At 37.9% G+C, this 27,667-nt stretch overlaps 1 protein-coding gene across 2 annotated transcripts in view; it reads left to right on the forward strand.

Annotated features, from left to right (window-relative positions):
* Positions 1-27,667, forward strand: part of LOC123551446 (inner centromere protein A-like) — a 176,924-nt gene that overhangs the window by 51,228 nt on the left and 98,029 nt on the right. For both annotated transcript variants that reach the window (XM_045340386.2, XM_045340385.2), the window contains 3 exons: positions 5,500-5,603; positions 19,271-19,500; positions 24,337-24,481. In XM_045340386.2, coding sequence (XP_045196321.2) covers positions 5,500-5,603; positions 19,271-19,500; positions 24,337-24,481 — 479 coding nt within the window. The remainder of the gene's footprint in view (positions 1-5,499; positions 5,604-19,270; positions 19,501-24,336; positions 24,482-27,667) is intronic.

Here is a 27,667-nt window from a genome sequence, read left to right on the forward strand (position 1 = left end):
AAGTTGTGTACCCACACCTGGTTACCGCCTTACCTTGATATCACCCCCCCCCCCCCCCCCCCCCCCACCCCCCTTAAAAATATGTTGGTTTGCCGCTTCTGACCCAGTACTTCAAGGACTGGGTTGGTAGGTCGGTAACTTTATTTTTTTTTTGTCAAATTACAATTCCATGAAAGTTTCAACATAGCTGCTGACACGAAAATGTAACGCATATACTTATTTTCTGTAAACACGCAGTCATCATGGAAGACATGTGCAGTTTTCCCGCCAAAATAATTGAAGAAACATCTCCTTCCCATTTCATTTGGAAATCAATTATGGCGTAATATATGGTCCGATATTACAAAATTATAACGCAAACACTAAATGTTCTGTAAACTCGCGGGCAATACCAGTGTAGCATCATGCATGGCACGCATTTTTACCGCCGAAATAATTGCAGTAACGTCTGTTCCCGTTTCAATTGGAAATCCATTATGGCGTATAAAATGGGCCGATATTTATGTGTTTCCCTTCGTTAAGACTGGCTCTTTGCAACTTGCGTCCACGTTCAGCCAAATATTCGGAAACTTTGCCTACGAAAATGTATAGACGATATATATCGATATTGCAATATGGTTTTGGAAAAATGCTATTGAGCCAAGGGCACTTTTTATGCCCCCCAAAGGGAGGCATATAGTTTTTGAACCGTCTGTCTGTCTGTCGGTCCATCCGCAATTTTCGTGTCTGGTCCATATCTTTGTCATCGATGGATGGATTTTCAAATAACTTGGCATGAATGTGTACCACAGTAAGACGACGTGCAGTGCGCAAGACCCAGGTCCGTAGCTCAAAGGTCAAGGTCACACTTAGATGTCAAAGGATAGTGCATTGATGGGCGTGTCCGGTCCATATCTTTGTCATCGATGGATGGATTTTCAGATAACTTGGCATAAATGTGTACCACAGTAAGACGACGTGTCACACGCAAGACCCAGGTCTGTAGCTCAAAGGTCAAGGTCACACTTAGACGTTTAAGATCATTTTTCATGAAAGTGCATTGATGGGCATGTCCAGTCCATATCTTTGTCATTCATGCATGGATTTTAAAATAACTATGCATGAATGTGTGACACAGTAAGACGATGTGTTGCGTGCAAGACCCAGCTCCGTAGGTCAAAGGTCCTAAACTCTTAACATCGGCCATAACTATTCATTCAAAGTGCCATCGGGGGCATGTGTCATCCTACGGAGACAGCTCTTGTTATTTTTAAAACATACATGTATCATTGGTATGTTTCGACGTCGACAAGGCTTGTCATTTTTCTGGACATGATTTATCAAAAATTAGTCACGAGTTTTTAGAATAATGATATCACGCAGAACATGTTTAAGTAAACATGTTTTAAAAACTTTTATTAAATGGCTAAAATGCGAAAATAACGCATTGTGATCATTTTGGCCACATTCTACTTAAAAATAACAGAAATTAATAAGGCAAATATGCTTCGGAAACGATAACATCGTAAAACAACTGACTTTGTCAATAATGATTTAAAGTAAAAAAAAAGTTGCAGGGCTACCTATCATTTGCTTTAATCTGGCGACAAACTTACAGAAGAGTTCACCTTGCAAATCAATTTTTTTATCATAGAAATATAATTTTTTGTTCGTGTTAATACTGAAATAAAAAGTATGTTCGCGATCTTTAGAATTAACTTTGCACTGATATGTATCCTTATTGATCCTTACTGATTTTGGCAATCTAACCAAACTATTCGGCAGAAAAAAAAAACGTGCGTAACAGCTTAAATACATGTTGGGCTAGCAATTTCGTGCCACAACTTTGCAAAGAAAACAAATGAAAGTGCAGTCAGTAAGTTAACTGTTTAATAGAGGACTGTCGGGCATCATTATGGTACGAGGTTTCCTAGCGACTTGTATTATATTCTTATAAAAACGTTTCTGAATCGGCTAGTACCTTCACAAATATATAGAAGAAGTTGTGTCTATGGATGACGATGATACTGATACAAAGGCACTACGTCGCCTCCGGATAATGAAATGGATACATGTGATTTATAAACATGCGAATCACGAGGATTCTGAACAACTGTTTTACTACATTGTCTTTGTATGGGCAAAGAAAAATTCGACTAGTTATAGGGAAAAGTGATATTTGTTCTCAATTCAAGCACGTTTTCGTTTCAGCTTCGTTTTCATTTCTGGAACTCTCGTTAGCTGCAATGCATTCTATTTCTTTTCCCTGTTCACGTTTGGTGCATATGCGAAACAGCCATTATAAGTATATGAAATTATTGTCCGAAAATATCTGTATAAATTTGTGTACCAATGGCACGCTGGCGTAGTGGTAAGCTCTCCAGCTTTTACGCACGTCACCATGGGTTCGAATTCTGCTCAGACCATCAATTTTTATTCTATGTTATGTAACTGTATCCATATTACCTGTATTTTTTTCTTGTACAGGTGACAGTTTCTTGAAATGTCCGTTTAATGTACAAAACACTTGTCTGACTTGTGAAGATTTTAGTCGACATTTCGTAGAACGGAAATATTATGCATGAAGAAGAATGTTGAATAATAAGAGTAGTTTTTCATGAAATTGAACGGAAATCATGATATTAAAGCGTGACAATTTTCCCATCTGTTAAGATCACATATGAAATACGAAATGATATGGTAACACAGAAAACTCCATCTTACAACAACGATGGATCTGCACATGCGCTATTAATTAATAAATTCAATGATTACAGTATCGTTTTTTAGGTTCGGACACCGAAAATTAATTACGTAAACACATGGAATATTCATAAGTTCTAGGTCAATGCATTATAAACGTCACGTGCCAGTTGAATACACGGCGGGAAAATGAAAGAATTAATCGGTCTCCACGGATTTTAACGACATCTACTTGTGCGAGATACCGGTTGCACGATTCCGTTACCTCATTACGTCAGGACATCATGATTGACATAATTCTTTCGGCGATCAACGAATTTAAAAGCATGATCCAGACTGCAAATTCAACGAGAAGATACATGACAAAGAGTATTTAATGTACAGAAATAAAAAAAAAATGATCGTAAAATTTTGGTCAAAAATTTTTTTGGACCGGCGCAATTCTAGTGGGTCGGTCGGAAGCGGCAAACAAATGAAATTTTAATTTAGGCCTCACCCAAAAAAAAAAAAAAAATTATTCCTTATTTTAGATTTTTTTCAAACCAACATCATATACATGTTCACCACTATGAGGTTATGGGGCCCATCAAGTTTCAGTCAGCTTGCCCAAGTAACACCAGAGTTATGGCCCTTAGAAGTTTCTAGTGTTAACTGTATAGGGTACTATAAATATGGCAATTTCTGCATCATAACTTTTGATATATTTGACCTAGAACTATGAAACTTAAACAGAATTTAGAGCACTATAATGTGGTTGTGCACACACAGTTCCGTAGGGATTTCTTTTGTAACTTCAGAGTTATTGCCCTTTAATTGTATAAAAATCCACATATTTGTACATAACAAACTTACTGTTTGGCAGAATTTCATTAAATTTCTTTCATTTCTTTTCCATGAACATTTATTATTAACATGTGAAGTTGTTCACCCACACCTGGTCACCAACTTGCCTTGGTCACACCCCCTCCCCGCTCTAAAAAAAAAAAAATAATTTTTTTTTCATGCCTTATTTTAGATTTTTTTCAAACCTTCCTTGAATACTTATCAACATGCAAGTTGTACCATTCCCCCACCTCGCATTTCAATTAACTGCATTTAATATTAAAAGCTAAGTTTATTACTGTAAGCATATCCCATTCAAAATAAATTCTTTAGTCAGGATCAAAGTATACATTTATTATGTACTCTTTAATTATGTCTCCCCCCCCTCTGGGGGAGACATATTGTTTTTGCCCTGTCCGTCCGTCCGTCCGTCCGTACGTTACACTTCATTTCCGAGCAATAACTGGAGAACCATTTGACCTAGAACCTTCAATCTTCATAGGTTAAAAGGGCTTATAGGGGAGACGACCCCTGTTGTTTTTGGGGTCACTCTGTCAAAGGTCTAGGTCACAGGGGCCTGAACATGGAAAACCATTTCCGATCAATAACTCGAGAACGACTTGACCCAGAATGTTGAAACTTCATAGGATGATTGGTCATGCAAAGTAGATGACCCCTATTGATTTTGGGGTCACTCCGTTGAAGGTCAAGGTCACAGGGGCTGGAACATGGAAATCCATTTCCGATCAGTGACTTGAGAACGGCTTGACCCAGAATGTTGAAACTTCATAGGATGATTGGTCATGCAGAGTAGATGACCCCTATTGATTTTGGGGTCACTGTTGAAGATCAAGGTCACAGGGGCCTGAACATTGAAAACCATTTCCGGTCAGTAACTTGAGAACCACTTGACTCAGAATGTTGAAACTTAATAGGATGATTGGTCATGCAGAGTAGATGACCCCTATCGATTTTGGGATCACTCTGTTAAAGGTCAAGGTCACAGGGGCCTGAACATCGAAAACCATTTCCGATCAATAACTTGAGAACCTCTCGACCCAGAATGTTGAAACTTCATAGGATGATTGTTCCTGCAGAGTAAATGACCTCTATTGTTTTTGGGGTCACTCCATTAAAGGTCAAGGTCACAGGGGCCTGAACATTGATAACCATTTCCGATCAATAACTTGAGAACCTCTTGACCCAGAATGTTGGAACTTCATAGGATGATTGAACAAGCAGAGTAGATGACCCCTATCGACTTTGGGATCATTCTGTTAAAGGTCAAGGTCACAGGAGCCTGAACATGGAAAACAATTTCCGATCAATAACTTGAGAACCACTTGACCCAGAATGTTGAAACTTCATAGGATGATTGAACATGCAGAGTAAGTGACCCCTATTGATTTTTTGTTCAGTCTATTAAAGGTGAAGGTCACAGGGGCCTGGTGATGTAAGATCATTTCCGGAAAATAACTTGAGAACCACTTGACCTAGAATGTTGAAACTTAATAGGATAATTGGACATGCAGAGGAGACGACCCCTATTTATTTTGGGGTCGCTTGATCAAAGGTCAGGGTCACAGGAGCCTGAACAGTGACTTGAGAACCACTAGGCCAAGAGTGTTGAAACTTAGCGGGATGACTGGACATGCCAAGTAGATGATCCCTATTGCAGCATACCATCAGTGTCTCTTTGACTTTTGCTCCTGACCACTATCGACTTCTTGCCTATAGGACTTTGCATTGGGGGAGACGTGCGCTTTTTTACAAAAGTAATTTCTAGTTAAACATTTGTTTTCTGTTAAATTGATTTTGACTAATGAAATTATTTGCTTCTTATTAATATCCTTAACTTTTTGCCGGATATATTTTTTTGCCATTCCTCACCACAGACCCTTTCGGCGGGGGATACCAATTCATCGAATTTGCTTGTTTCACCTTGATATTGAATATTCAGTCTAAAAGATTTAGTGTTTTACTTCGTTCCTTTAGATGGAGAGTGATTTGGAGACAGCCACATCAGAAGACAGCATGGAGACAGATAGTCAAGACAGCGTAGAAGAAAATACAGAAACTGTAGAACGGTATACAGCAAGGTCTGTATCAATTTTTATCACCACCTTGCCAGTATGTTAGACACATGAATAGTTTTTATGCCCCCGAATGTGGGCATATTAAAATCAGACTGTCCGTCCATGTGTATATGTTTGTTGATGCGTCTGTGTGTGCATCCATGTAAATTCTTGTCCGGGTTGTAACTTCACATTTGTACATTTTTAGCTCACCTGAGCAATGCTCAGGTGAGTTTTTGTGATCGCTCAATGTCCGTTGTCTGTCTGTCATCTGTCGTCTGTCTGTCAACATTTAGCTTGTGTATGCTATAGAGACTGTATTTTTCAACTGATCTTCATGAAATTTGGTCAGAATGATTACCTTGATGAAATCTAGGCCGAGTTCGAAAATGGGTCATCTGGGGTCAAAAACTAGGTCACTAGGTCAAATCAAAGTGAAACCTTGTGTATGCGATAGAGGCAGTATTTTTCAACTGATCTTCATGAAATTTGGTCAGAATGATAACCTTGATGAAGTCTAGGCCATGTTCGAAAATGGGTCATCTGGGGTCAAAAACTAGGTCACTAGGTCAAATCAAAGAAAAACCTTGTGTATGCGATAGAGGCTGTATTTTTCAATTAATCTTCATTAATTTTGGTCAGAATGAATACGTTGATGACAGGGTTCGCACAGGCCTTGAAAAGTCCTTGAATTCGATGGTAGTCCTTGAAATCTCCTTAAAAATGACAAAACCCCTAAAAGACCTGGAAAAGTACTTGAATTTTGAAAAAAACTCCTTGAATTTGACCTTTCACTCCTTGAAAATATTCTTTCCGTAACTTTGCTTTGCAAAAAGAATTTAAGGCTTAAAATAAATCGGAGAAAATGAAAATAAATTCGTGAAATTGCAGGATCGGGTCACTCGTATGCTACTATAGTGGTCTACGGCCACACTTTATCGATATTTACAGAGTGATATTTCTACTGTATCACCGTTTGCATGTTTCCGTTTCCGTTTAAAAAAAGTACGGGGAATAATAACTCGCAATTTTTAGCTATTTGCGAGTGTTTCCAGTGAATTGAAATGAGTAAGAAAAATAAACATGTTTACTCAAGTAAGCGGGAGACAAAAGACGAATATAAACAGTGGCTGAAGCCCTTTAGAGCAGACAGAACGAAGTGTATTTGTACGTCTTGTGACAAAATTTTGAGGTATCATTAGTAGGAGTGGGCTAAAAAATCACAAGAATAGTGATAAACCTCAGCAAAATAGTGAATTACATCAATTTTATAATCGAATTACGTCATTTTGAAAGGTGTGACAAGTGATGGTCGTTTTATTTTTGCATTACATAATAAAAGTTTTTCAGATTAGGTCGTGGTTTTGAAAAAAAATATTGCTTGAAAAAATGTAAAAAGTCCTTGAAAAGTACTTGAATTTTGTCTCTGATATTCTGTATGAACCATGGATGAAATCTAGGCTGAGTTAGAAAATGGGTCATCTGGGGTCAAAAACTAGGTCATTATCAATCAGGGTAGATAACTTTTGACTGAATTTATGACAAATTACATCCCTTTATTTTTTATATAAATGGATATATGTTAGCAGCTTCTAATGAGATTGGTTTTAAATGTTATTTAAGTCTTACAGGGTAAATGCTATTTAAGTCTTCCAGGGTAAGGAATAGTCATGCTCATATAAAAATGCAGCATTTGAGCCTAGGACCCTCAAACTTGGTATGGAGATTGGCCCTGACTAGTACGTGCCATAGGTCAAAAGGGACTGTTACAAGAAAATATTTATCCTGATGATATTTAATGTGTATCAGAGCTCCAGATAAGATGTGTATTTGCGTAAATATGTTTTGAAATTTACAAAAAAAATCGCATTTAAAATCAAACCTACGCGTACTGATACGCATTGAAAAAACGGGATACCTATTTTACTCAAAGTGCGTAATCCAATTTTATCGTAAATCAAGCACATCCTTTTTGTAATGGAGTACAACAAACAAAAATGGTCACTCATAAAAGGCTGAACACCACTAAAGCCAACTGTTCTTTATTTCATATAAAATCCACTTACTTCATAGCGGGTTTCCGACATTTTCTAGCATATCAGATTTTCAGAGACTTATATTCACATAAAGAACTAGATCGCTACTTTAGAAAAACAAAAAGAAAAGGAGGTGTTAACTTTTATATAAGAAAACTACAGTTTGTTAAATACAACCCGCTGAATTTACTACTTTTCACTTCTTTCAATCTCTCTTTTCGAGACATTAAATTCTTACGCCGTCATTTTTACCTAGCATGGGATAGGAATATGCCGATTTCAATAAAATGCAAAGTGATACATACTGAAATGCCGTAGGGTAAAAGTAAGCATGTTGCTGTCGAGAAAATGCACTAGTAAAGGAAAAAGGATTTGTACTATTTATATTTGGACTACTTGTGACTAGACCTGCGGAGGCTTACATTCTATTTGGTATTGATCAGCCTATAAGAGAAAATTTTTGTTTGATTTTTCCATGAATTTGCATTAATTCTCAAGGTACACCGATTTCACAATGATTCTGCTTAGTTTTGGTGCAAAACTTTTAGAAAATATAGAGAAATGACAATTCATTACAGGCCCCCCTCCCCATCCCATAAATACGCGAAATTTAGACCTGTGCAAGCGATATTTCAATTTATTTTACCTTATTTGTGAAATTTTCATTTTAGATCCATTTAATCGTTACGATGTTTGTCATTTTCATTCAGAAACATGCTAATTTCAATAATATTTAGACAATTGTAGTGCTAAAATGCAAAAAAAGACATTTACTAGGTCCTAAAACAGACCAAAATAGAGCCACCTGGTCGAAAATTCGATCTAAATTCCAAAAACACAAGAAATTTAAGAGTTTTCAGCCATTTGTTACCGTTTTACATCATAAAGAATAGATTAATGGCATTTCCGTTCATTTTCGAGGAGTTTCAGAAAATACCATTTATTGCCTTACAGGCTGAACACCACTAAATCCAGCTGTTCTTTATTTCATATAAAATCCACTTACTTCATATCGGTTTTTTCGACATTTTCTAGGATATCAGATTTTATTCCCATATAGAACTAGATCGCTACTTTAGAAAAACAAAAAGAAAAGGAGGTGTTAACTTTTATATAAGAAAACTACAGTTCGTTAAATACAACCCGCTGGATTTACTACTTTTCGCTTCATTCAATCTCTCTTTTCGAGACATTAAATTCTTACGCCGCCATTTTTACCTAGCATGGGATAGGAATATGCCGATTTCAATAGAATACAAAGTGAGACATACTGAAACGCGGTAGGGTAAAAGTAAGCACGTTGCTGTCGAGAAAATGCACTAGTAAAGGAAAAGGGATTTGTACTATTTATATTTGGACTACTTGTGACTAGACCTGCGGAGGCTTACATTCTATTTGGTAGTGATCAGCCAAAAGCAAACGCAAATGATATCATAAAATAATGCCATTTTCTTTTTCAAGTATATCAAAGTGTGTGACAAGAGATGACTCGGGCAATGCCTATCGCTAAGCACGTGATCTATGATATATTATGGGTAACTGTTGAAAAATCCGAAGCACCATACATGTGGGTATTTCTGGAAAAAAAACATTGACAGTCAAAGTATCACTGGCTGTTGATTAGGACTGGGATGATTACTCGATTAATCGGATCCGATTCGATTACTAGGTGAAACCGATTTCAATTTTGCAAAACCGGTAATCGCTCTCAAAAAATAAACATCACGAGTCGTACTTTATCTTTATACATTTCTTTGACCAGCACATAGACCCGCTGTATAATTCCGCTAAAACACATCAGTTGAACATAATCAGTAGTCTTGGGTTTGCCTGACGTGATATATTTAAAATAAAGTACACCAAAGTATGACTTATTAATTGTCAAACTGCCTGCAAATGATAAAGTTGGTAAGTTCCTAATGGAGTCAGCTGCTGGAAGTATGTTGATACGGTCGTCAGGAAAGGAAACAGCATTTTCAATACGGCGGCCGATTAACTGGTTTCGATTCGATTTCAAACAAAAGATTAACCGGTTTCAAAATTTTGAAATCGTCCCAGCCCTACTGTTGATATATCGCAGTGGTCAGTAACTGAAATTAAGATGTAGTGTAAGATGTAATGTATGCAGTAAACAAAATGTTAAAACTATTTGAATGAAGACTCAAAAAATATTCAGGAAAAGCATTGGACGACAAAGGCACTTCAGCGGAGCACATGAATATCAGAAAATTATACAAACAAACAGTTATTATTATTACCAGGCCTCGACCTTAGCGGTGGACCATTGGACCGACGCAACCAAAATATCGGCAGGTCCACTAACTATGAAAAGTTGGGTAGACCGACGGTCAACCAATTTTCAGTCACGGTCTGCAAATAAAATAAAACCCTTAAAAGTAAAAAAATAGGAGGGAAAATCGTACCCATATCGGCGAATTCACAAAACGAAAGTTGATTTTGCCTTAAGTACGGCATTCTACTGTTATAAGCATTGGCGAGTTGAAGTCAGGAGAGCACGAATGGACTACTCCACCGATCGGGCGAGTGGTTTTTACGTGGTAACTTTACCAAATTGAGAAATTACATCAGGCAAAATTACCTGGATTGACTGGAATTTACCCGCGAATCGTAAAAATATCAAAACGTCATGCTGGTAATTTTCCATTCCACAAGCACGTGCGCCCTATCGTAATGTCTAATTTACATCGCGGTTACTTTTGACACAATAAACGTGCGTAGTGCATTCATTTTTTAATCCCCCGCCATGGCGGAGGGATTATAGGAATGGTCTCCGTCCGTCTTTCCGTCCTTCCGTCTTTCCGTCCTTCCGTCCGTAACAAAATCGTGTCCGGTCCATATCTCCTAAACCCCTTGAAGGATTTTCATGAAACTTGGGTCAAATGATCACCTCATCAAGACGATGTGCAGAACCCATGAGTCAGCCTTGTCAGTTCAAGGTCAACGTCACAACACGAGGTCAAAGGTTTGAGCCTGCCATTTTGTGTCCGCTCTATATCTCATAAAACCCTTGAAGGAATTTTATAAAACTTGGGTCAAATGATCACCTCATCAAGACGATGTGCAGAACCCATGAGTCAACCATGCCGGCTCAAGGTCAAGGTCACAACTTAGGGTCAAAGGTTTTGAGCCTTCCATTTTGTGTCCGCTCTATATCTTCTAAACTCCTTGAAGGATTTTCATGAAACTTGGGTCAAATGATCACCTCATCAAGACGATGTGCAGAACCCATTGGTCAGCCTTGTCGGCTCAAGGTTAAGGTCACAACTCAAGGTCAAAGGTTTGAGCCTTCCATTTTGTGTCCGCTCTATATCTCCTAAACCCCTTGAAGGAATTTTATCAAACTTGGGTCAAATGATCACCTCATCAAGACGATGTGTAGAACCCATGAATCAGTCATGCCGGCTCAAGGTCAAGGTCACAACTTAGGGTCAAAGGTTTGAGCCTTCCATTTTGTGTCCGCTCTATATCTCCTAAACTCCTTGAAGGATTTTCATCAAACTTGGGTCAAACGATCACCTCATCAAGGCGATGTGCAGAACTTATGAGTCAGCCATGTCGGCTCAAGGTCAAGGTCACAACTGAAGGTCAAAGGTTTGAGCCTTCCATTTCGTGTCCACTCTATATCTCCTAAACCCCTTGAAGGAATTTTATAAAACTTGGGTAAAATGATAACCTCATCAAAATGATGTGCAGAAATTATGAGTCAACCATGCCAGCTCATGGTCAAGGTCACAACTAAGGGTCGAAGGTTTGAGCCTTCCATTTTGTGTCCACTCTGTATCTCCTTAACCCCTTGAAAGATTTTCATCAAACTTGGGTCAAATGATCACCTCATCAAGAACTCATGAGTCAGCCATGTCAACTCAAGGTCAAGGTCACAACTGAAGGTCAAAGGTTTCAGCTCTGTATCTCCTAAACCCCTTGAAGGATTTTCATGAAACATGGGTCAAATGTTCACCTCATCAAGACGTTGTGCAGAATTCATGAGTCAGCCATGTCAGTTCAAGGTCAAGGTCACAGCTAAAATCAAAGGTTTACCCTTTCACTATACATAGCAGTGGCGGGGGATTTAGCTGTCTTTCAGACTGCCTTGTTGATATAATCGCTTTAAATTTTCAACACCGCTTGAGAACTAATACAGTTTGAATTCTATAACAATTTTAATAAGGTATCGACACGAATGTAGGCAAAATTCTTTAAAAATGATCAAATTTTCATATAATGTTTTGTAAAATTTCAAACAGCGCGATCTTGATTATTTATTTCTTTCTTAAAGTAAATATACGGTACATACTATGGTAATAAAATTCAGACTTTTGACCAGAAAGTACAAAAAACACAATTAAAAAATCTTAAATAATGAAAATGCGGCAGCAATTTAAATACATGGAGTAAAACGATTTTTGGCAAACAGATTTCTGTTAGCGCGGCAGAATAGCTTACGTGACCTAATGAACGTAAATAGAAATGTGGTATAAAATAAAGCAGTATGATGTCGTTGCGGTTTTTAATAAGTTTTAAATGATTCTTTGTACATATATGTTTTGACACAACACTTTGTTAGATATTCTTCTGAAACAATAATGTAAATTTCTTGAGGGCAAATAGGTCACAGAGGTAGGACATCCACTATCATCGTTCACGGTTTGACACATTTACATGTCAGTTTATTCGGGATATTGCACATCCGCTTTTAAAAAATTAAAGAAAAAACTTTTTTACTGATTTCTTCTCAACAATTAAAGGAATCGAGAATACGATCAGACAGTGATGTGTCACATGGCGCGAAAACATGACGTAATGCCATGACAATCTCGGGGAAACTATACCGCTTTGATCTCCGCTTCAGATGCCACGAATAACCGACACACTTCTTTTAGCTCTTTGAGGGGGTGTTAATTGAAAATGAAAACAAGGCCAATTACTTAGTTTATCATCAGAATAATTACCGATAATTAATTGTTGATGTTTTCTTTTTTCACTTTCAACACGGGTCGGGAGGAAGATGATTACTGTGTCCATATTTTGGGACACTTTTCAAAATAATTATTTTCGGGATAACAGATTGCTACAGTCTTCCATTTTTAATTATTTTAGAAATAAGTCCTGTTTCTTTGAGTCATATGAAGTTATGACATCAACAACATCACAATTTATGTGATAGAATTGGAGGTCCACTAAAGTCTGAGCAGGTCTACTAGATTTTAGCAGTTGGTGGACCTGCTGGCAACTGCTGAAAATAGTTAAGGTCGAGGCCTGATTACCCTTTTAAATGATTTCAAATTCTGAAAAACCATTTAGAATTCTAAAATACCCTTTTGAAAAAATATCTTGGAGTAAAATACCCCTTGAAAAAAAAACTAGGGGGTAAAATACCCTTTAACCTAAAATCTTATCTGGAGCTCTGGTGTATGCCTATGTGATCTGTATCAAAACTTGATCTTATCATAAAGAGCAATGGTACCCAGGTGAGCAATATAGGGCCATCATGGCCCTCTTTTCATAAAATTTGGTCAGAATGGTTGCCTTGATGAAATCTAGGTCAAATTGCGAATATGGGTAGTCTGGGGTCAAAAACTAGGTCACTATGTCAAATTAAAGAAAAAACTTGTGTATGCGATAGAGGCTGTATTTTTCAATTCATCTTCATGAAATTTGGTCAGAATGATAGCCTTGATGAAATCCAGGTCAAGTTCGAATATTGGTCATTTGGGGTCAAAAACTAGGTCACTAGGTCAAATAAAAAAAAAAATACTTGTTTATACTTAAGATTTTTGCACCAACTTTAATGATAATTGGTCAGAATATTTTTTTCCATGAAATCACTAGGTCAAACATGTTTACACTGGTGTTATGGTGTGTTTCTCAGGTGAGCGACCTAGGGCCATCTAGGCTCTCTTGTTTTTTTTGTGTCCACTTCGGGGCATTTGTCACTAATAATGGCAGCTCTTGTTTGTTACTAGATCTTCAAAAACTTGGTTATTATACTCCCATATAAAGAAAATGTAGGGAGGGGGTTGCCTGGAGTCACCATGTCTGTGCATTCATCCGTCCGTGCACCTAACTTGAAAGAATAGGTGAATTTAGTTCATTTTTGTACACTGGTTTATGGTCATAAGATACAATGTTGAGGACAACTCTGGATACAAAAAAAAAAAAACAATAAATTTTGCTAAAGTGATATCCCTGTTTTTGCTTAAAATTCTCCAGAATGTTGAAGTCTTCTACAACTCCTGAAAGGATGAATGGGTTGAGCACCTTTTTATCTAAGGGTTCAGGGTGAGCTATAAGTATAGGCTGATGGTCATCAGTCATCTCTAATCCTGCGTTCATTGTTAACATTTTTACTTACATCTGAAAATACTGATCAGAAATACACCAAACTTTGTAGCATCCTGGCAAGGTCCCCTCTCAAGTTTTTAGCTCACCTGAAACAAACGTTAGGGTGAGTTATTGTGATGGGTCTATGTTTGTCGACTGTCGTTTGTCATCTGGCGTTACCTTTTCACCTTCAATAAAACTTAAAACTCTTGAATCACTTGATGGATCATCAAATTTTGTCAGTGGCCTGATTTTAGAATAACTTTACACAAATGGTCCTTGTGTGACCCTCTCCCAAGATTGTTCAAATTATTTTGATTTGTCAAAAAACATGGCCACCAGAGGGCGTGGTCACTTTTCCCTATATGTGTATAGTGGAAACTTTAAAAATCTTCTTATGTGAAACTGCTTCCCGATTTAGATTAATTTTACACAAATGGTTCTTTTGTGACCCTCTACCAAGATTGTTCAAATTTTCCCGATTTGTCATGAGTGGTGGGGGCATAATTATAGATTTGCTCTTGTCCGTCCATCCTTCCAAGAATGTTGTGTCGCGCCTAGCTCCAAAAGTATTTGACGTAGAGTCACAAAACTTTACAGGAATGTTGGTCAGCATGTGTAGTTGTGCACCTGGGGTTTTGCGTCCGGATTCATTCAGTCATATAGCAGTTATGGCCCCTGACTTTGTAAAAATTGGTCATTTTAGTGTTGTGTCGCGCCTAGCTCCAAAAGTATTTGACGTAGAGTCACAAAACTTTACAGAAATGTTGGTCAGCATGTGTAGTTGTGCACCTGGGGTTTCGCGTCCGGATTCATTCAGTCGTATAGGAGTTATGGCCCCTGACTTAGTAAAAAATTGGTCATTTTAATGTTGTGTCGCGCGTAGCTCCAAAAGTATTTGACCTAGAGTCACCAAAGTTTACAGGAATGTTTGTCAGCATGTGAAGTTGTGCAGGTGGGGTTTCGCGTCTGGATTCATTCAGTATTGTAGGAGTTATGGCCCCTGACCTAGGAAAAAATTGTCATTTTAATGTTTTGTGGCACGTAGCTCCGAAAATATTTTACCTACTGTCATTATTTCATTACACAAGACCAGACTTCTTGTCCAGACTTACTCTAAAAAAAAAAAGTTTATGAAACATGTATGTTAAAATGTACTTGACCTAGAATCATAAAACATTAGAGGATTGTTTTATAGCCTATGAAGTGTTCTCTTTAGGATTTTACTCAGCTAGGCCAGAGTTATGGCCAACTAAGTGAAAAATACACATAAGGTTCTTAAAAGTTTGTGTTGCAAACATCATAAAAATTGTTTAACCTGAGTCATTAAACCATGTTACAGTGGCAGGAGTGGGGGGCACCTGTGTCCTATGGACACACATCTAGTCTTCTCTGAACAATAATAGCTAGAGCCTTGATATTTGGCGTGTGATATCAGATTTGTAAAGTCTACCATAATTGTTCAAATTATTGCCCGGGTTCAAAAGTGTGTGTGACATGTATAATATAGATAGGCTTACATAGAAGAAACCTAACTCTGTACTTATACAAACACACTTGAAACCTTGTACACAGGTGAGCGCTTTAGGGTCAATGACCCTGTTGTTTTTTGTTACGGGAAGAACAATTTCACTGCTACTAATTTAATAATTTCGAGTAATTTCCTTTAAAAGTAATACATCTATTTTTAGATAAGGTTGAAGACATATTGCAGGGTTCACACAGGCCTTGAAAATGACATAAACCCTTTTTAAAAGACTTGGTAAAGTACTTGAATTTTGGGGAAAAAATGCTTGAATTTCACCTCTGATGCCTTGAAAACAGTCTGTCTGCTACATTACTTGCAGAAAGAATAAGGTTTGAAATAAATTGGAGAAAATGGTAACAGTTTTTGAAAATGCTCAAGGACTCATTTTTTTATGCCCCCTCCAAAATGGGGGTGGGGTGTGGGGACAGGGATATAGTGTTACCCCTGTCCATGTGTGTGTTTGTTTGTGTGTTCGGGAAAGGATGACGTTCGTGTCCGGTCCATAACTTTGACATGCTTGGTCCGATTTCAGAATAATTTGACAGAAATAATAAGCATGGATAGAAGATGTGTCATGCGCAACAACCAGGTCCCTAGCTCAAAGATCAAGGACACACTTAGAGGCCAAAGGTCACATACAAGAATGACTGTCCTCAAAGTGTGAAGTTCGTGTCTGGTCCATAACTTTTACATGCATGGTCCGATTTCAAAATAATTTGACACAAATAATAAGCATGGATAGACGATATGTCATGCGCAAAACCAGGTCCCTAGGTCTAGGGTCAAGGTCACAGATGCCAAAAGTCAAATACAAGAATGACTTTGTCTTGAGCATTTCTTCTTCATGCATGGAGGGATTTTGATGTAAGTTAGCTCAGTTGTATACCCTTGTGAGACAGAATGTCATGCGCAAGAATCAAGTCCATATTTTAGAATTACTTCCCTTTCTTGTTACTATAAATAGCTTATATTGTAACTTTTTTATTACTGGTCTTAGGGAAAAAACAAGACCACTGTTCTGTAGTACAACATGCATGTTACATCCAATTTTGAGAAGTATTTTAACCTATCCTACCTGGTAAGGATTTTTGTGTGGATTTAGGATTTTTTATGCCCCCGAAGGGAGGCATATAGTTTTTGAACCGTCTGTCGGTCTGTCAGTCTGTCTTGTCGGTCTGTCAGTCTGTCCGCAATTTTCGTGTCCGGTCCATATCTTTGTCATCGATGGATGGATTTTCAAATAACTTGGCATGAATGTGTACCACAGTAAGACGACGTGTCACGGGCAAGACCCAGGCCCGTAGCTCAAAGGTCAAGGTCACACTTAGACATTAAAGGATAGTGCATTGATGGGCGTGTCCGGTCCATATCTTTGTCATCGATGGATGGATTTTCAAATAACTTGGCATGAATGTGTACCACATTAAGACGACGTGTCGCGCGCAAGACCCAGGTCCGTAGCTCAAAGGTCAAGGTCACACTTAGACGTTAAAGGAAAGTGCATTGATGGGCGTGTCCGGTCCATATCTTTGTCATCGATGGATGGATTTTCAAATAACTTGGCATGAATGTGTACCACAATAAGACGACTTGTCGCGCGCAAGACCCAGGTCCGTAGCTCAAAGGTCAAGGTCACACTTAGACGTTAAAGGATAGTGCATTGATGGGCATGTCTGGTCCATATCTTTGTCATCGATGGATGGATTTTCAAATAACTTGGCATGAATGTGTACCACAGTAAGACGACGTGTCGCACGTAAGACCCAGATCCGTAGCTCAAAGGTCAAGGTCACACTTAGACATTAAAGGATAGTGCATTGATGGGCGTGTCCGGTCCATATCTTTGTCATCGATGGATGGATTTTCAAATAACTTGGCATGAATGTGTACCACATTAAGACGACGTGTCGCGCGCAAGACTCAGGTCGGCAGCTCAAAGGTCAAGGTCACACTTAGACGTTAAAGGATAGTGCATTGATGGGCGTGTCCGGTCCATATCTTTGTCATCGATGGATGGATTTTCAAATAACTTGGCATGAATGTGTACCACAATAAGACGACTTGTCGCACGCAAGACCCAGGTCCGTAGCTCAAAGGTCAAGGTCACACTTAGACGTTAAAGGATAGTGCATTGATGGGCATGTCTGGTCCATATCTTTGTCATCGATGGATGGATTTTCAAATAACTTGGCATGAATGTGTACCACAGTAAGACGACGTGTCGCACGTAAGACCCAGATCCGTAGCTCAAAGGTCAAGGTCACACTTAGACATTAAAGGATAGTGCATTGATGGGCGTGTCCGGTCCATATCTTTGTCATCGATGGATGGATTTTCAAATAACTTGGCATGAATGTGTACCACATTAAGACGACGTGTCGCGCGCAAGACCCAGGTCGGCAGCTCAAAGGTCAAGGTCACACTTAGACGTTAAAGGATAGTGCATTGATGGGCGTGTCCGGTCCATATCTTTGTCATCGATGGATGGATTTTCAAATAACTTGGCATGAATGTGTACCACAATAAGACGACTTGTCGCACGCAAGACCCAGGTCCGTAGCTCAAAGGTCAAGGTCACACTTAGACGTTAAAGGAAAGTGCATTGATGGGCATGTCTGGTCCATATCTTTGTCATCGATGGATGGATTTTCAAATAACTTGGCATGAATGTGTACCACATTAAGACGACGTGTCGCGCGCAAGACCCAGGTCGGCAGCTCAAAGGTCAAGGTCACACTTAGACGTTAAAGGATAGTGCATTGATGGGCGTGTCCGGTCCATATCTTTGTCATCGATGGATGGATTTTCAAATAACTTGGCATGAATGTGTACCACAATAAGACGACTTGTCGCACGCAAGACCCAGGTCCGTAGCTCAAAGGTCAAGGTCACACTTAGACGTTAAAGGAAAGTGCATTGATGGGCATGTCTGGTCCATATCTTTGTCATCGATGGATGGATTTTCAAATAACTTGGCATGAATGTGTACCACAGTAAGACCAGCTCCGTAGGTCAAAGGTCCTAAACTCTAACATCGGCCATAACTATTCATTCAAAGTGCCATCGGGGGCATGTGTCATCCTATGGAGACAGCTCTTGTTTTTTTTTTTGTTTTTTTTTTTTAAAGATTAACTTCCCTTAGTTGTTACTGTGAATAACTTATGCCTGTGACCTTTCTCATTTTGCGGGGGCATCCGTGTCTGTGACACATTTCTAGTTTTTCTCTAAAATTATCACTGCACTTTTTCCCAATTTGTATATATATTGTTCTTGTCAGAAACAGCAGGCCCTATTTTAAAACAGTATAAAATCCTCTTTGAAGCAATAAAGCTGGAACCTTGATATTTGGCATTTGATATAAGGATTTGACTCTTTATTTTATTTGCTCAAGTTATTTCTCTAGGTTAAAAAATGGTCACACCTCTGAGTGTGACAGGTAATTCTGTACTTGTGCCATTACGTTATAAATACAAATACACTTGAAGCCTTTTACGTAGGTAAGTGCTTTAAGGGTCAATGTCCCTCATGTTAAGACTTTTGACATCTTCATCTGAACATTGCGTATTCTACTGCTACTACAGTTTTCATCTAATTGAAATGAGACTTAGTGCACATCATCAGGGTAGCATATAGTGGTTATGCAAAACTTTTGTATAGCATTGCAGCTGTTACTGACATCTGACAACTATTCTTCCTCCACTCCTGGTAAGTGAATAGGATATTTTGATGCTTACTTTTGCATGTAGCATTTCAGATTTTTGTCAGTTTTATTTCACTAATTACAGAAGGACAAGGAGTCATGGGAAGGAAAGAAAGGAAAATGAGATTGGACAGATAGCAGATCAGTGTTCTCATTTAGAGAAGGAAGAAACATGCCAGTTTGGTGACAACACTGAGCAGGAGGAAGTTACTTACACACCAACAAAAGTTGTAAGATCCACAAGAACCAAAACGCGCCTTGCACAGAACCAGCATATGTTAGCTGAGGCTGAAAAAACATCAAACAAAGATTCAGGTACTTATGTTTGTTGTCTAAGGTAAATTTAAATGAAAGGGAGGTCCTTGTATTTATAAGAAAAAAAGAAAAGTTAAGTGTTACTTTTCTGTGAACATTCTGACACTTGGAGAAAATAGAACATTAAGGTATTAGAACAGTAATAGAGTACCTCCTTTTGAAGAGTATTTAGTTGCTACCATAAACCTATTTGACCGAAATTTTTCAGGTGGGTGGGGAGGGGCATAGGTTCAAGCGCTACTGGGACCAAATTTTTTTTCCTTATTTTACCTTTCTTAGCTCAGCTGTCATGTAGTGACGGTGAGCTTTTGTGATATTGCATTTTGTCTGTCGTCCGTTCACAATTTCTGGTGAACACGATAGAGACCACATTTTGCAATCAACTTTAATCAAACTTGCACACAAGTTGTATTGGCATAATATCTCGGTTCCTTTCGAAAACTGAACAGATCCCATCATGGGTTCTAGAGTTATGGCCCCTTAAAGGGCCAAAATTTTCTATTTTTGACTTGTGAACACGATAGAGACCACATTTTGCAATCAACTTTAATCAAACTTGCACACAACTTGTATTGGCATAATAACTCGGTTCCTTTTGAAAACTGGCTAGATTCCATCTTGGGTTCTAGAGTTATGGCCCCTTAAGGGGCCAAAATTTGCTATTTTTGGCTTGTTAACATGATAGAGACCACATTTTGCAATCAACTTCAATCAAACTTGCACACAACTTGTATTGGCATAATATCTTGGTTCCTTTCGAAAATCTTGCCAGATCTCATCATTGGTTCCAGAGTTATGCCCCTTCAAGGGCCAAAATTTGCTATTTTCGCTTTTGCAGCCATATAGGGACTTCATTTATGGTTTGACTTGATACTAATTTGCAAAATTTCTTTGACAACAATAATTCTTGGATTCCATGATGAATCTGTCAGATCCATTCATAGATTCTGGAGTTATGGCCCCTAATTGACCCCTGAAAAAGCCAAAATTTGTTAATTTTTGTACCGTGTGAACATGATAGAAGTGACATTTTATATTTGATTTTAACCACATTTACACACAATTTGTCACAATAAGATCTCGGTTCCTTTTGAAAACCGGCTAGATTCCATCATGAGTTCTAGAGTTACTGCCCCTGAAAGGGACAAAATTTTCTTTCAGCCATATAGAGGTTTCATTTATGCTTTGATTTGATACGAACTTGCACAGAATGATTATCTTGATAATCTCAAGGCCTGGATCGAATCTGTGTCATGTCAGGTCAAAAACTAGGTCATCAGGTCAAATCAAAAGGAAAAGCTTGTTAACAATCTAGAGGCCACATTTATGACCCTATCTGTATGAAACTTGGTCAGAATGTTTATCTTGATGATTCCTAGGGCAAGCTCAAAACTGGGTCAGATGGGGGTCAAAAACTAAATTGAAAGTTGGATGACATGTGGTTTTGCACTCCGATCTTAAAACTTGACTTTTAGGGACCATGAATGTGACATAATTACCTACTTTCTTAATATTTTAGCATCAGTTTGACATTTGAAACATGTAGCTCATATTACTGAGGCGAGCGATCCAGGGTCATCATTCCCCTCTTGTTTTAATTTATAAAACCTTCCATGAATATTTATCAACATGCAAAGCCTTTCAGATTGGGAAATTTATGCGAGATAATTGTCCTTTTTGGGAAAAATAATCGATCGGAGATAAACAGCGAAAGATGAATTAAATTTATCTCCCCTGAAATACAGACTAAAATCGAGGCCATGGAACATAACGGATTAGACTGGTAATGCATCACAATTGGTTCTGTGAGCTTTTAGGCTATAGTGCGACAAAATATCGATACCATTATAAACGCTTCCTGTGGAAATACTAAAATGTAAACAAAATCTTAACCATCTGTTGGTATGATCTTACCTTGCGTTTTGGGAAATATCTCTGCCACAGTTGGGAAGAAAATAGTATGTTTTTGGATTGGGAAGCGGCCTTATTTAGGCCATGAAAAGCCCTGTTAGGTCAACTTTTCTCCTTAACGGTCAAAACTGTTGCTTTAAAACTCCGAGCAGTTATTTACCACTAAAAGCTGACTCTTCACAGGTAGTACTATAACTCTATATTGCTTTTTGCAAGAATTATTGCCCCTTTTGTACTTAGAAAATTAGATTTCTTGGTGATGTTTTGTGTTTAGGTCAGCTTTTCTCCTAAACTATCAAAGCTATTGCTTTAAAACTTGCAACACTTGTTCACCATCAAAGCTGACTGTACAGAAAGAAACATAACTCCATCCTGCTTTTTGCAAGAATTATGACCCCTTTTGGACTTAGAAAATATCATAAAAAACATGGGTAGGACAATCAGGGTTCCCACCAGACTTTTGGTTTGGGTGCTTTTAGAAAATCAAACTGGGGGTGGAAATTCAAAAGTAGGGGGTTTTGATATTTCGAACTTCATTTCTACTATAGACTATATATCATAAAATTTAAGGGCTTGGTGCAAAACTAGTTTATTTCATTCTTTATCCATAACAGTTTAGCACAAAGCTCTAGCATTAATGTTGACTTGTATTATTAAAATACAATAAAACTGATATCAGAAATAACTTTATTACTTTTATTTTGTTTAAATGCTATGCAATTACCATTCTTTGTTGGCGACGTATCAGTCTTTGATATTAAGATTCAGACGTAACACCTTTCGGCTCTGCTGTTGACATCACCTGCCCTCGCTGTTTATTAAATAAATCAGTTAGTTTAGTTTGGTTCATTTTTCTCGCATATGCAGACAGCAATCGATTGCGTCCCTAAAAAAAAAAACACGTGTTAGACTGTCTCTTTAATTTCTATTTAAAACTTGCGCGTTAAATATTTAACACAGAACCAGCCGAGTAACACCCGACACGACTAAAAATAAGACACTGGAATTCCATAAACTGTTCATTTTTCCGCTACATTCGGATTGATTGCATTGTATGTTCGCTATTAATTTGATTTAGAACAATTTAGCAACTTCCTGGTCGACAATTTGGTTGCATGAAAATACGTTCAGGAGCAATTTTCTGTAGGTTTCAGATCGAAATTTATAAGTGAAAAATGTATATATTTACGTGAATGGGAACCCTGACAATATTTCTATTATACAGAGACAAAAGAATCAGATGAGCGGTGGTGCTCATGTTTTTTTGCATCGATATTTATTAACATAATTATTATGAAGTTTTGTCCCCTCCCCCCCACTCCCCACACACCCCTAAAAAAAAATTATTTTTTTATTTTAAGAAAAACAAACCTTCCATGAAAATTTATGGACATTTGAAGTTGTAACCCCACCACCCACTTTCCAGATTTCTTACTTGATTGTGCTCTCTTAAGGACATCTGTTCTTTTAAGTTCAATGTACATGTTAAACAGCGACACTTGGTGCCAAAGTTTAATTCAGCTTTTATAAGGTAGTCATGCCTACTGACTCATTGGTCAATTCTGTGGCGTCCTGTTTCACAGTTTTCAGTGGCACAGAATACTGGCAAACAACATTGTGTTTTTGAAAATTGTTGATCAGATGTACAGGTGACTCGGTTAAGATCCCTGGGCATGTGACAAAGGCTGAGTAAAGAAGGTCTGAGCAACTGTCTCACTCCGATCGAAACTTGGGAATTCCGAAACAGACACAAAATCAGCAGTCTGTGGTCAAGTATATTAAATGTTGAATGATCTGACAAGTACCTGTATATTAAGATGGGGAAAGGAAAACATTTGCAGAAATTGCATTTTGCATGAGAAAAGACCAGAACATATAATATAAAAAAAAAGAAAATTGTGTGGCTTTAAAATATTTGGGGTCGGGACCATTTTGATGTGTCTGTCAGAGCACTAGAACATGGTTCGCACAGGTCCTTGAAAGTCCTTGAATTTGATCCTAAGTCCTTGAAAGTCCTTGATTTTTTTCTTCCAAAAATCCCCTGAAAAAGTACTTGAATTTTGAAAAAAAAGGTAGAAAAGTCCTTAAATTTTGCTAAAAATGGGGATGCAATCGTATTGTAGGGGAAAAATACAAAAAATAAATAATAAATAAGTCAAAACGAGCGAAAAAACAGTGTAAAATAAAAATACATGCACACCCACGGAGGGAACGCTAGTTGAACACCGTTTCGGTACGGAAGTTAGATACGGAATAGCGATTTTCACAACGTTAAAATATTATGCGCAAGGTCATTGTAGCGTGACTTATCAACAACAACAATGAGTGGCCCAAAAAATAAATGTAGTTTCGTCAATAAATGGCTTACACAGGATGATTATTCATCGTGGTTAAAGGAGTTTAAGTCAGACAAGCATAAGTGTATGTGATAAACTCATTGATGTCGGAACTATGGGAGAAAGTGCGTTGAAATCACACGCGAAAACAAGAAGTGAAGTCCCTTGAGGACAAATTGAAAACTAGTCTTGAGAGCTTGAAAGACTTATAAGAAACATGTACTAAATATGTATACAGGCAAATATAGGTCATAAAAGGTAATCCCATTGAAGATCTCATAAAGGTTAAGATATGCTATTGTAGCTTATGGAAAATAAAACTGTTCTGTAACTTTCCTTCTGTCATAATGCCTTATGAAGAGCCTAAATGGTTTTGTAATTTAAGATTTAAAGCGATTAAAATAGTCCTTGAAAATCCATAAAAAGTCCTTGAAAAGTCCTTGAATTTTTTTTGCCAAGTCCTGTATGAACCATGTAGAAACAAAAGGTTTTTTTAATCATGGACCAAGGAAGAGATTTCAGTCATGATTAGTGATTGGTGCCCTTAAAAAGTCATAGATGTTGAAAGATGAAAATGTTGCTGTTGCAGGTGTAGGAGGAAGTTCAAGTTCTATGGATGGTGATGGCACACCTCGTGCAACAAGATCTAAGATACGCAAACCAAAAACTGCTCAGATTGAGGTCACCGGTTCGGACAGTGCATTAGCTAGTCCAGCTGCTCCTAGGGTCACACGGTAACAAAACTGATGTTTCATGTTTAAGGACTATGCTATTTTGAAATTATGATTTAGGTGGGTGGGGTACATGATACTATTTCTGAGGAATTTCGAAGTTACTGCAAAACAAACTTTAATCCAATGTGACAATGCATTAAAACCATGAAGTGCTGAACCCTGACTTTAATTAAAAGGCTAAATTTGGAAAAGTTATCACTATGTTTGTGTCACAATTTTTAGTACAAGTATTCTATGTCATCAAGCATAAATGCGATAAACTATAACATACATAATAAAGCTGAACTATCCGTGTAAATGAGCTGAGAGCTATTTTTGTATTTCCATTTATTACTTTTCTAAAAAAAAAAACACATTACAATTAACCAGGTGTTGGCAAAATTTGTCATTTTTTGCACATACCTTTACATATTGAAGAAGTCCGAACTATAGGTATGGTGTGCGAGAAGAGCCAGAGCGCTTACGTAGTGCGCATTTACAGGGATTTTACTGCTCAGATAAATACATAAATAACTTTACCGTAAGTCCGCAAAGTGCAACAAAAAAAATAGCAGTATTAATTTTGTAATATTATTTATTTACAAGTGTATGTCTGATAAATGACATTGAGAATTCTAACTGACCTTTTAGAAAGCTGCATTTTCAGGTACCTGATATTTTCCACTTTGGTAAAAAAAGCATTTTTACAATTATATGACTGACTACAGAAGGAATATCACGGTAATAAAAATACGCTTGACCTAGAGAATGCTACAACCTACTAAACTTCAAAGTTTAAGTTTAAAATAATGTTAAACACTCGCTTTAATTAAAGGTGAAAAATAAACTAGAACTCTATGATAAAAATCGAATAGATCATTTCGGACATGTTAGACAGTGAGAAAGCAACATATCGTACGTCCTATTTAGCATGGATGATTTTGCACTGTGAATACATACTTTTTACACTTAACATTTAATTCCACAAGTACATATACAGGTATATAGGCTATAGGCCAGGGGAGGGGGGTCATGGGACTCGTTCCGAAAAGGCCGGCTCGTTAGCCGCGAGCTAGTTAATAAATGAATGGTTACCGACTTCTATCTGCATGGCACCTGGCATAGTGGTAGGAGTTTTGGGAGGTAATTGGTAAGCACAATAAAGGTGTCTCATAAGCCAAATTGGCTGGCTCTTTCAATAGGGGTTATACTGTAATAAAGAAGACCTTTACCTTTTATACACTAGGAATTGTTTTACATGTAAGATCAAAGCATTAATCCCTCATGAAAATATAATGCATGTGGCGTTCACTGTTGATGTATAATTGTAAGATTTAATCCCCTGCCACAAGTGGTGGGGGGTTATAGGAATGGTCTCCTTCCATCCTCCCGTCCTTCTGCCCTTCAGTAACATTTTGTGTCCGCTCTGTATCTCCTAAACCCCTTGAAGGATTTTCATGAAACTTGGGTCAAATGATCACCTCATCAAGACGATGTGCAGAACCCATGAGTCAGTTCAAGGTCAAGGTCACAACTCAAGGTCAAAGGTTTGAGCCTTCCATTTCGTGTCCGCTCTGTATCTCCTAAACCCCTTGAAGGATAATCATGAAACTTGAATCAAACAATCACCTCATCAAGACGATGTACAGAACCCATGAGTCAGCCATGTCGGCTCAAGGTCAAGGTCACAACTCAAGGTCAAAGGTTTGAGCCTACCATTTAATGTCCGCTCTGTATCTCTTAAACCTCTTGAAGGATAATTATGAAACTTGGATTAAATGATCACCTCATCAAGACGATGTGCAGAACTCATGAGTCAGCCATGTCGGCTCAAAGTCAAGGTCACAACTTAAGGTCAAAGGTTTGAGCTTTCCATTTCGTGTCCGCTCTATATCTCCTAACGACGTTAGGCGTTGTGCAAAATTCACCTCATCAAGACGTTGTGCAAAATTCATGAGTCAGCCATATCAGTTCAAGGTCAAGGTCACAGCTAAAGGTCAAAAGTTTACCCTTTCACTATCCATAACAGTGGCGAGAGATTTAGCTGTCTTTCAGACTGCCTTGTTCATTTTGACGTTACACTGAAACAAACATACCCTTTTGCATATTCATTCATATAAAAATATAAACAAACAAACAAAAACGGGAACAATGTTTATCTATTTTATTGTACCCCCTGACAACAAAGTTGTAAGGGGGGGTATACTGGTTTCAGGTTGTCTGTCTGTCCGTCCGTCTGTCCGAGCTCACATTTGCATACTTAGGTGGCTATAGGAACAATAGGTAACTGTACTTTTTCTTTGATGTCATTCATTCCGTAAGGCTTTTATGTGGCTATTTTTCTCTTACGTGGCTAAAAGAACAATAGAGAGAACAAAAGAGTAGCCACATAAGTATCCATATGTAGGAAAGTCCGTAGACACAATCTTGTGCGCACCATCTCTCCTCATCCCCTTGACACAATTTAATGAAACTTCACACAAGTGATCAGTAACAACATTAGTTGTGCATGGGACATGTTAGGGTCTTTCAGGAAAAAAAATTGCAGAGTTACGGGACTTTGTTTTTTGTTACTATACTATATACATAGACACAATCTTGTGCGCACCATCTCTCCTCATCCTCTTGACACAATCTAATGAAACTTCACACAAGTGATCAGTAACAACAGTAATTATGCATAGGGCATGTTAGGTTCTTTCAACAACAAGTACCAACCCTAGTTGTGCATGGTGCATGTTATGTTCTTTTAGATAAATATTCTGTATAGTTATGGAACTTTGTTTTTTGTTACTATACTGTATACATACAGTCTATATACATACAGTCCACATAATTATGCAATCTTGTGTGCATCAATTTGCAATGTACTGTGTCAGTGCATGCGGGGGGTACATTCATCACCTTTAGTGATAGCTCTAGTTTTGTTGGGTTTAGAGTAACATCGAAACGACACAAGTTTTCCCAGGGTTTTGCTGGTGGGTAAAGAGTACAGGTGCCCCTCCAGGTTACTTCAAAAATTATTTCAATTACCATGATTACGGTCAATTTCTGTAAATGAATTGCTTGGGTACTGTGGATGAAAAATGATTTCGTGGACGTCAGAACTGCCGTACAGAATATTGTAAAAAGATCGCCATTATCTACGAGTTTGATATTACTTTCGAAAAAAATAATAAATAAATAAATTAAATGTATAAATCTGAA

The sequence above is a fragment of the Mercenaria mercenaria genome, chromosome 4, assembly GCF_021730395.1.
Source record: "Mercenaria mercenaria strain notata chromosome 4, MADL_Memer_1, whole genome shotgun sequence".
Taxonomy (NCBI): domain Eukaryota; kingdom Metazoa; phylum Mollusca; class Bivalvia; order Venerida; family Veneridae; genus Mercenaria; species Mercenaria mercenaria.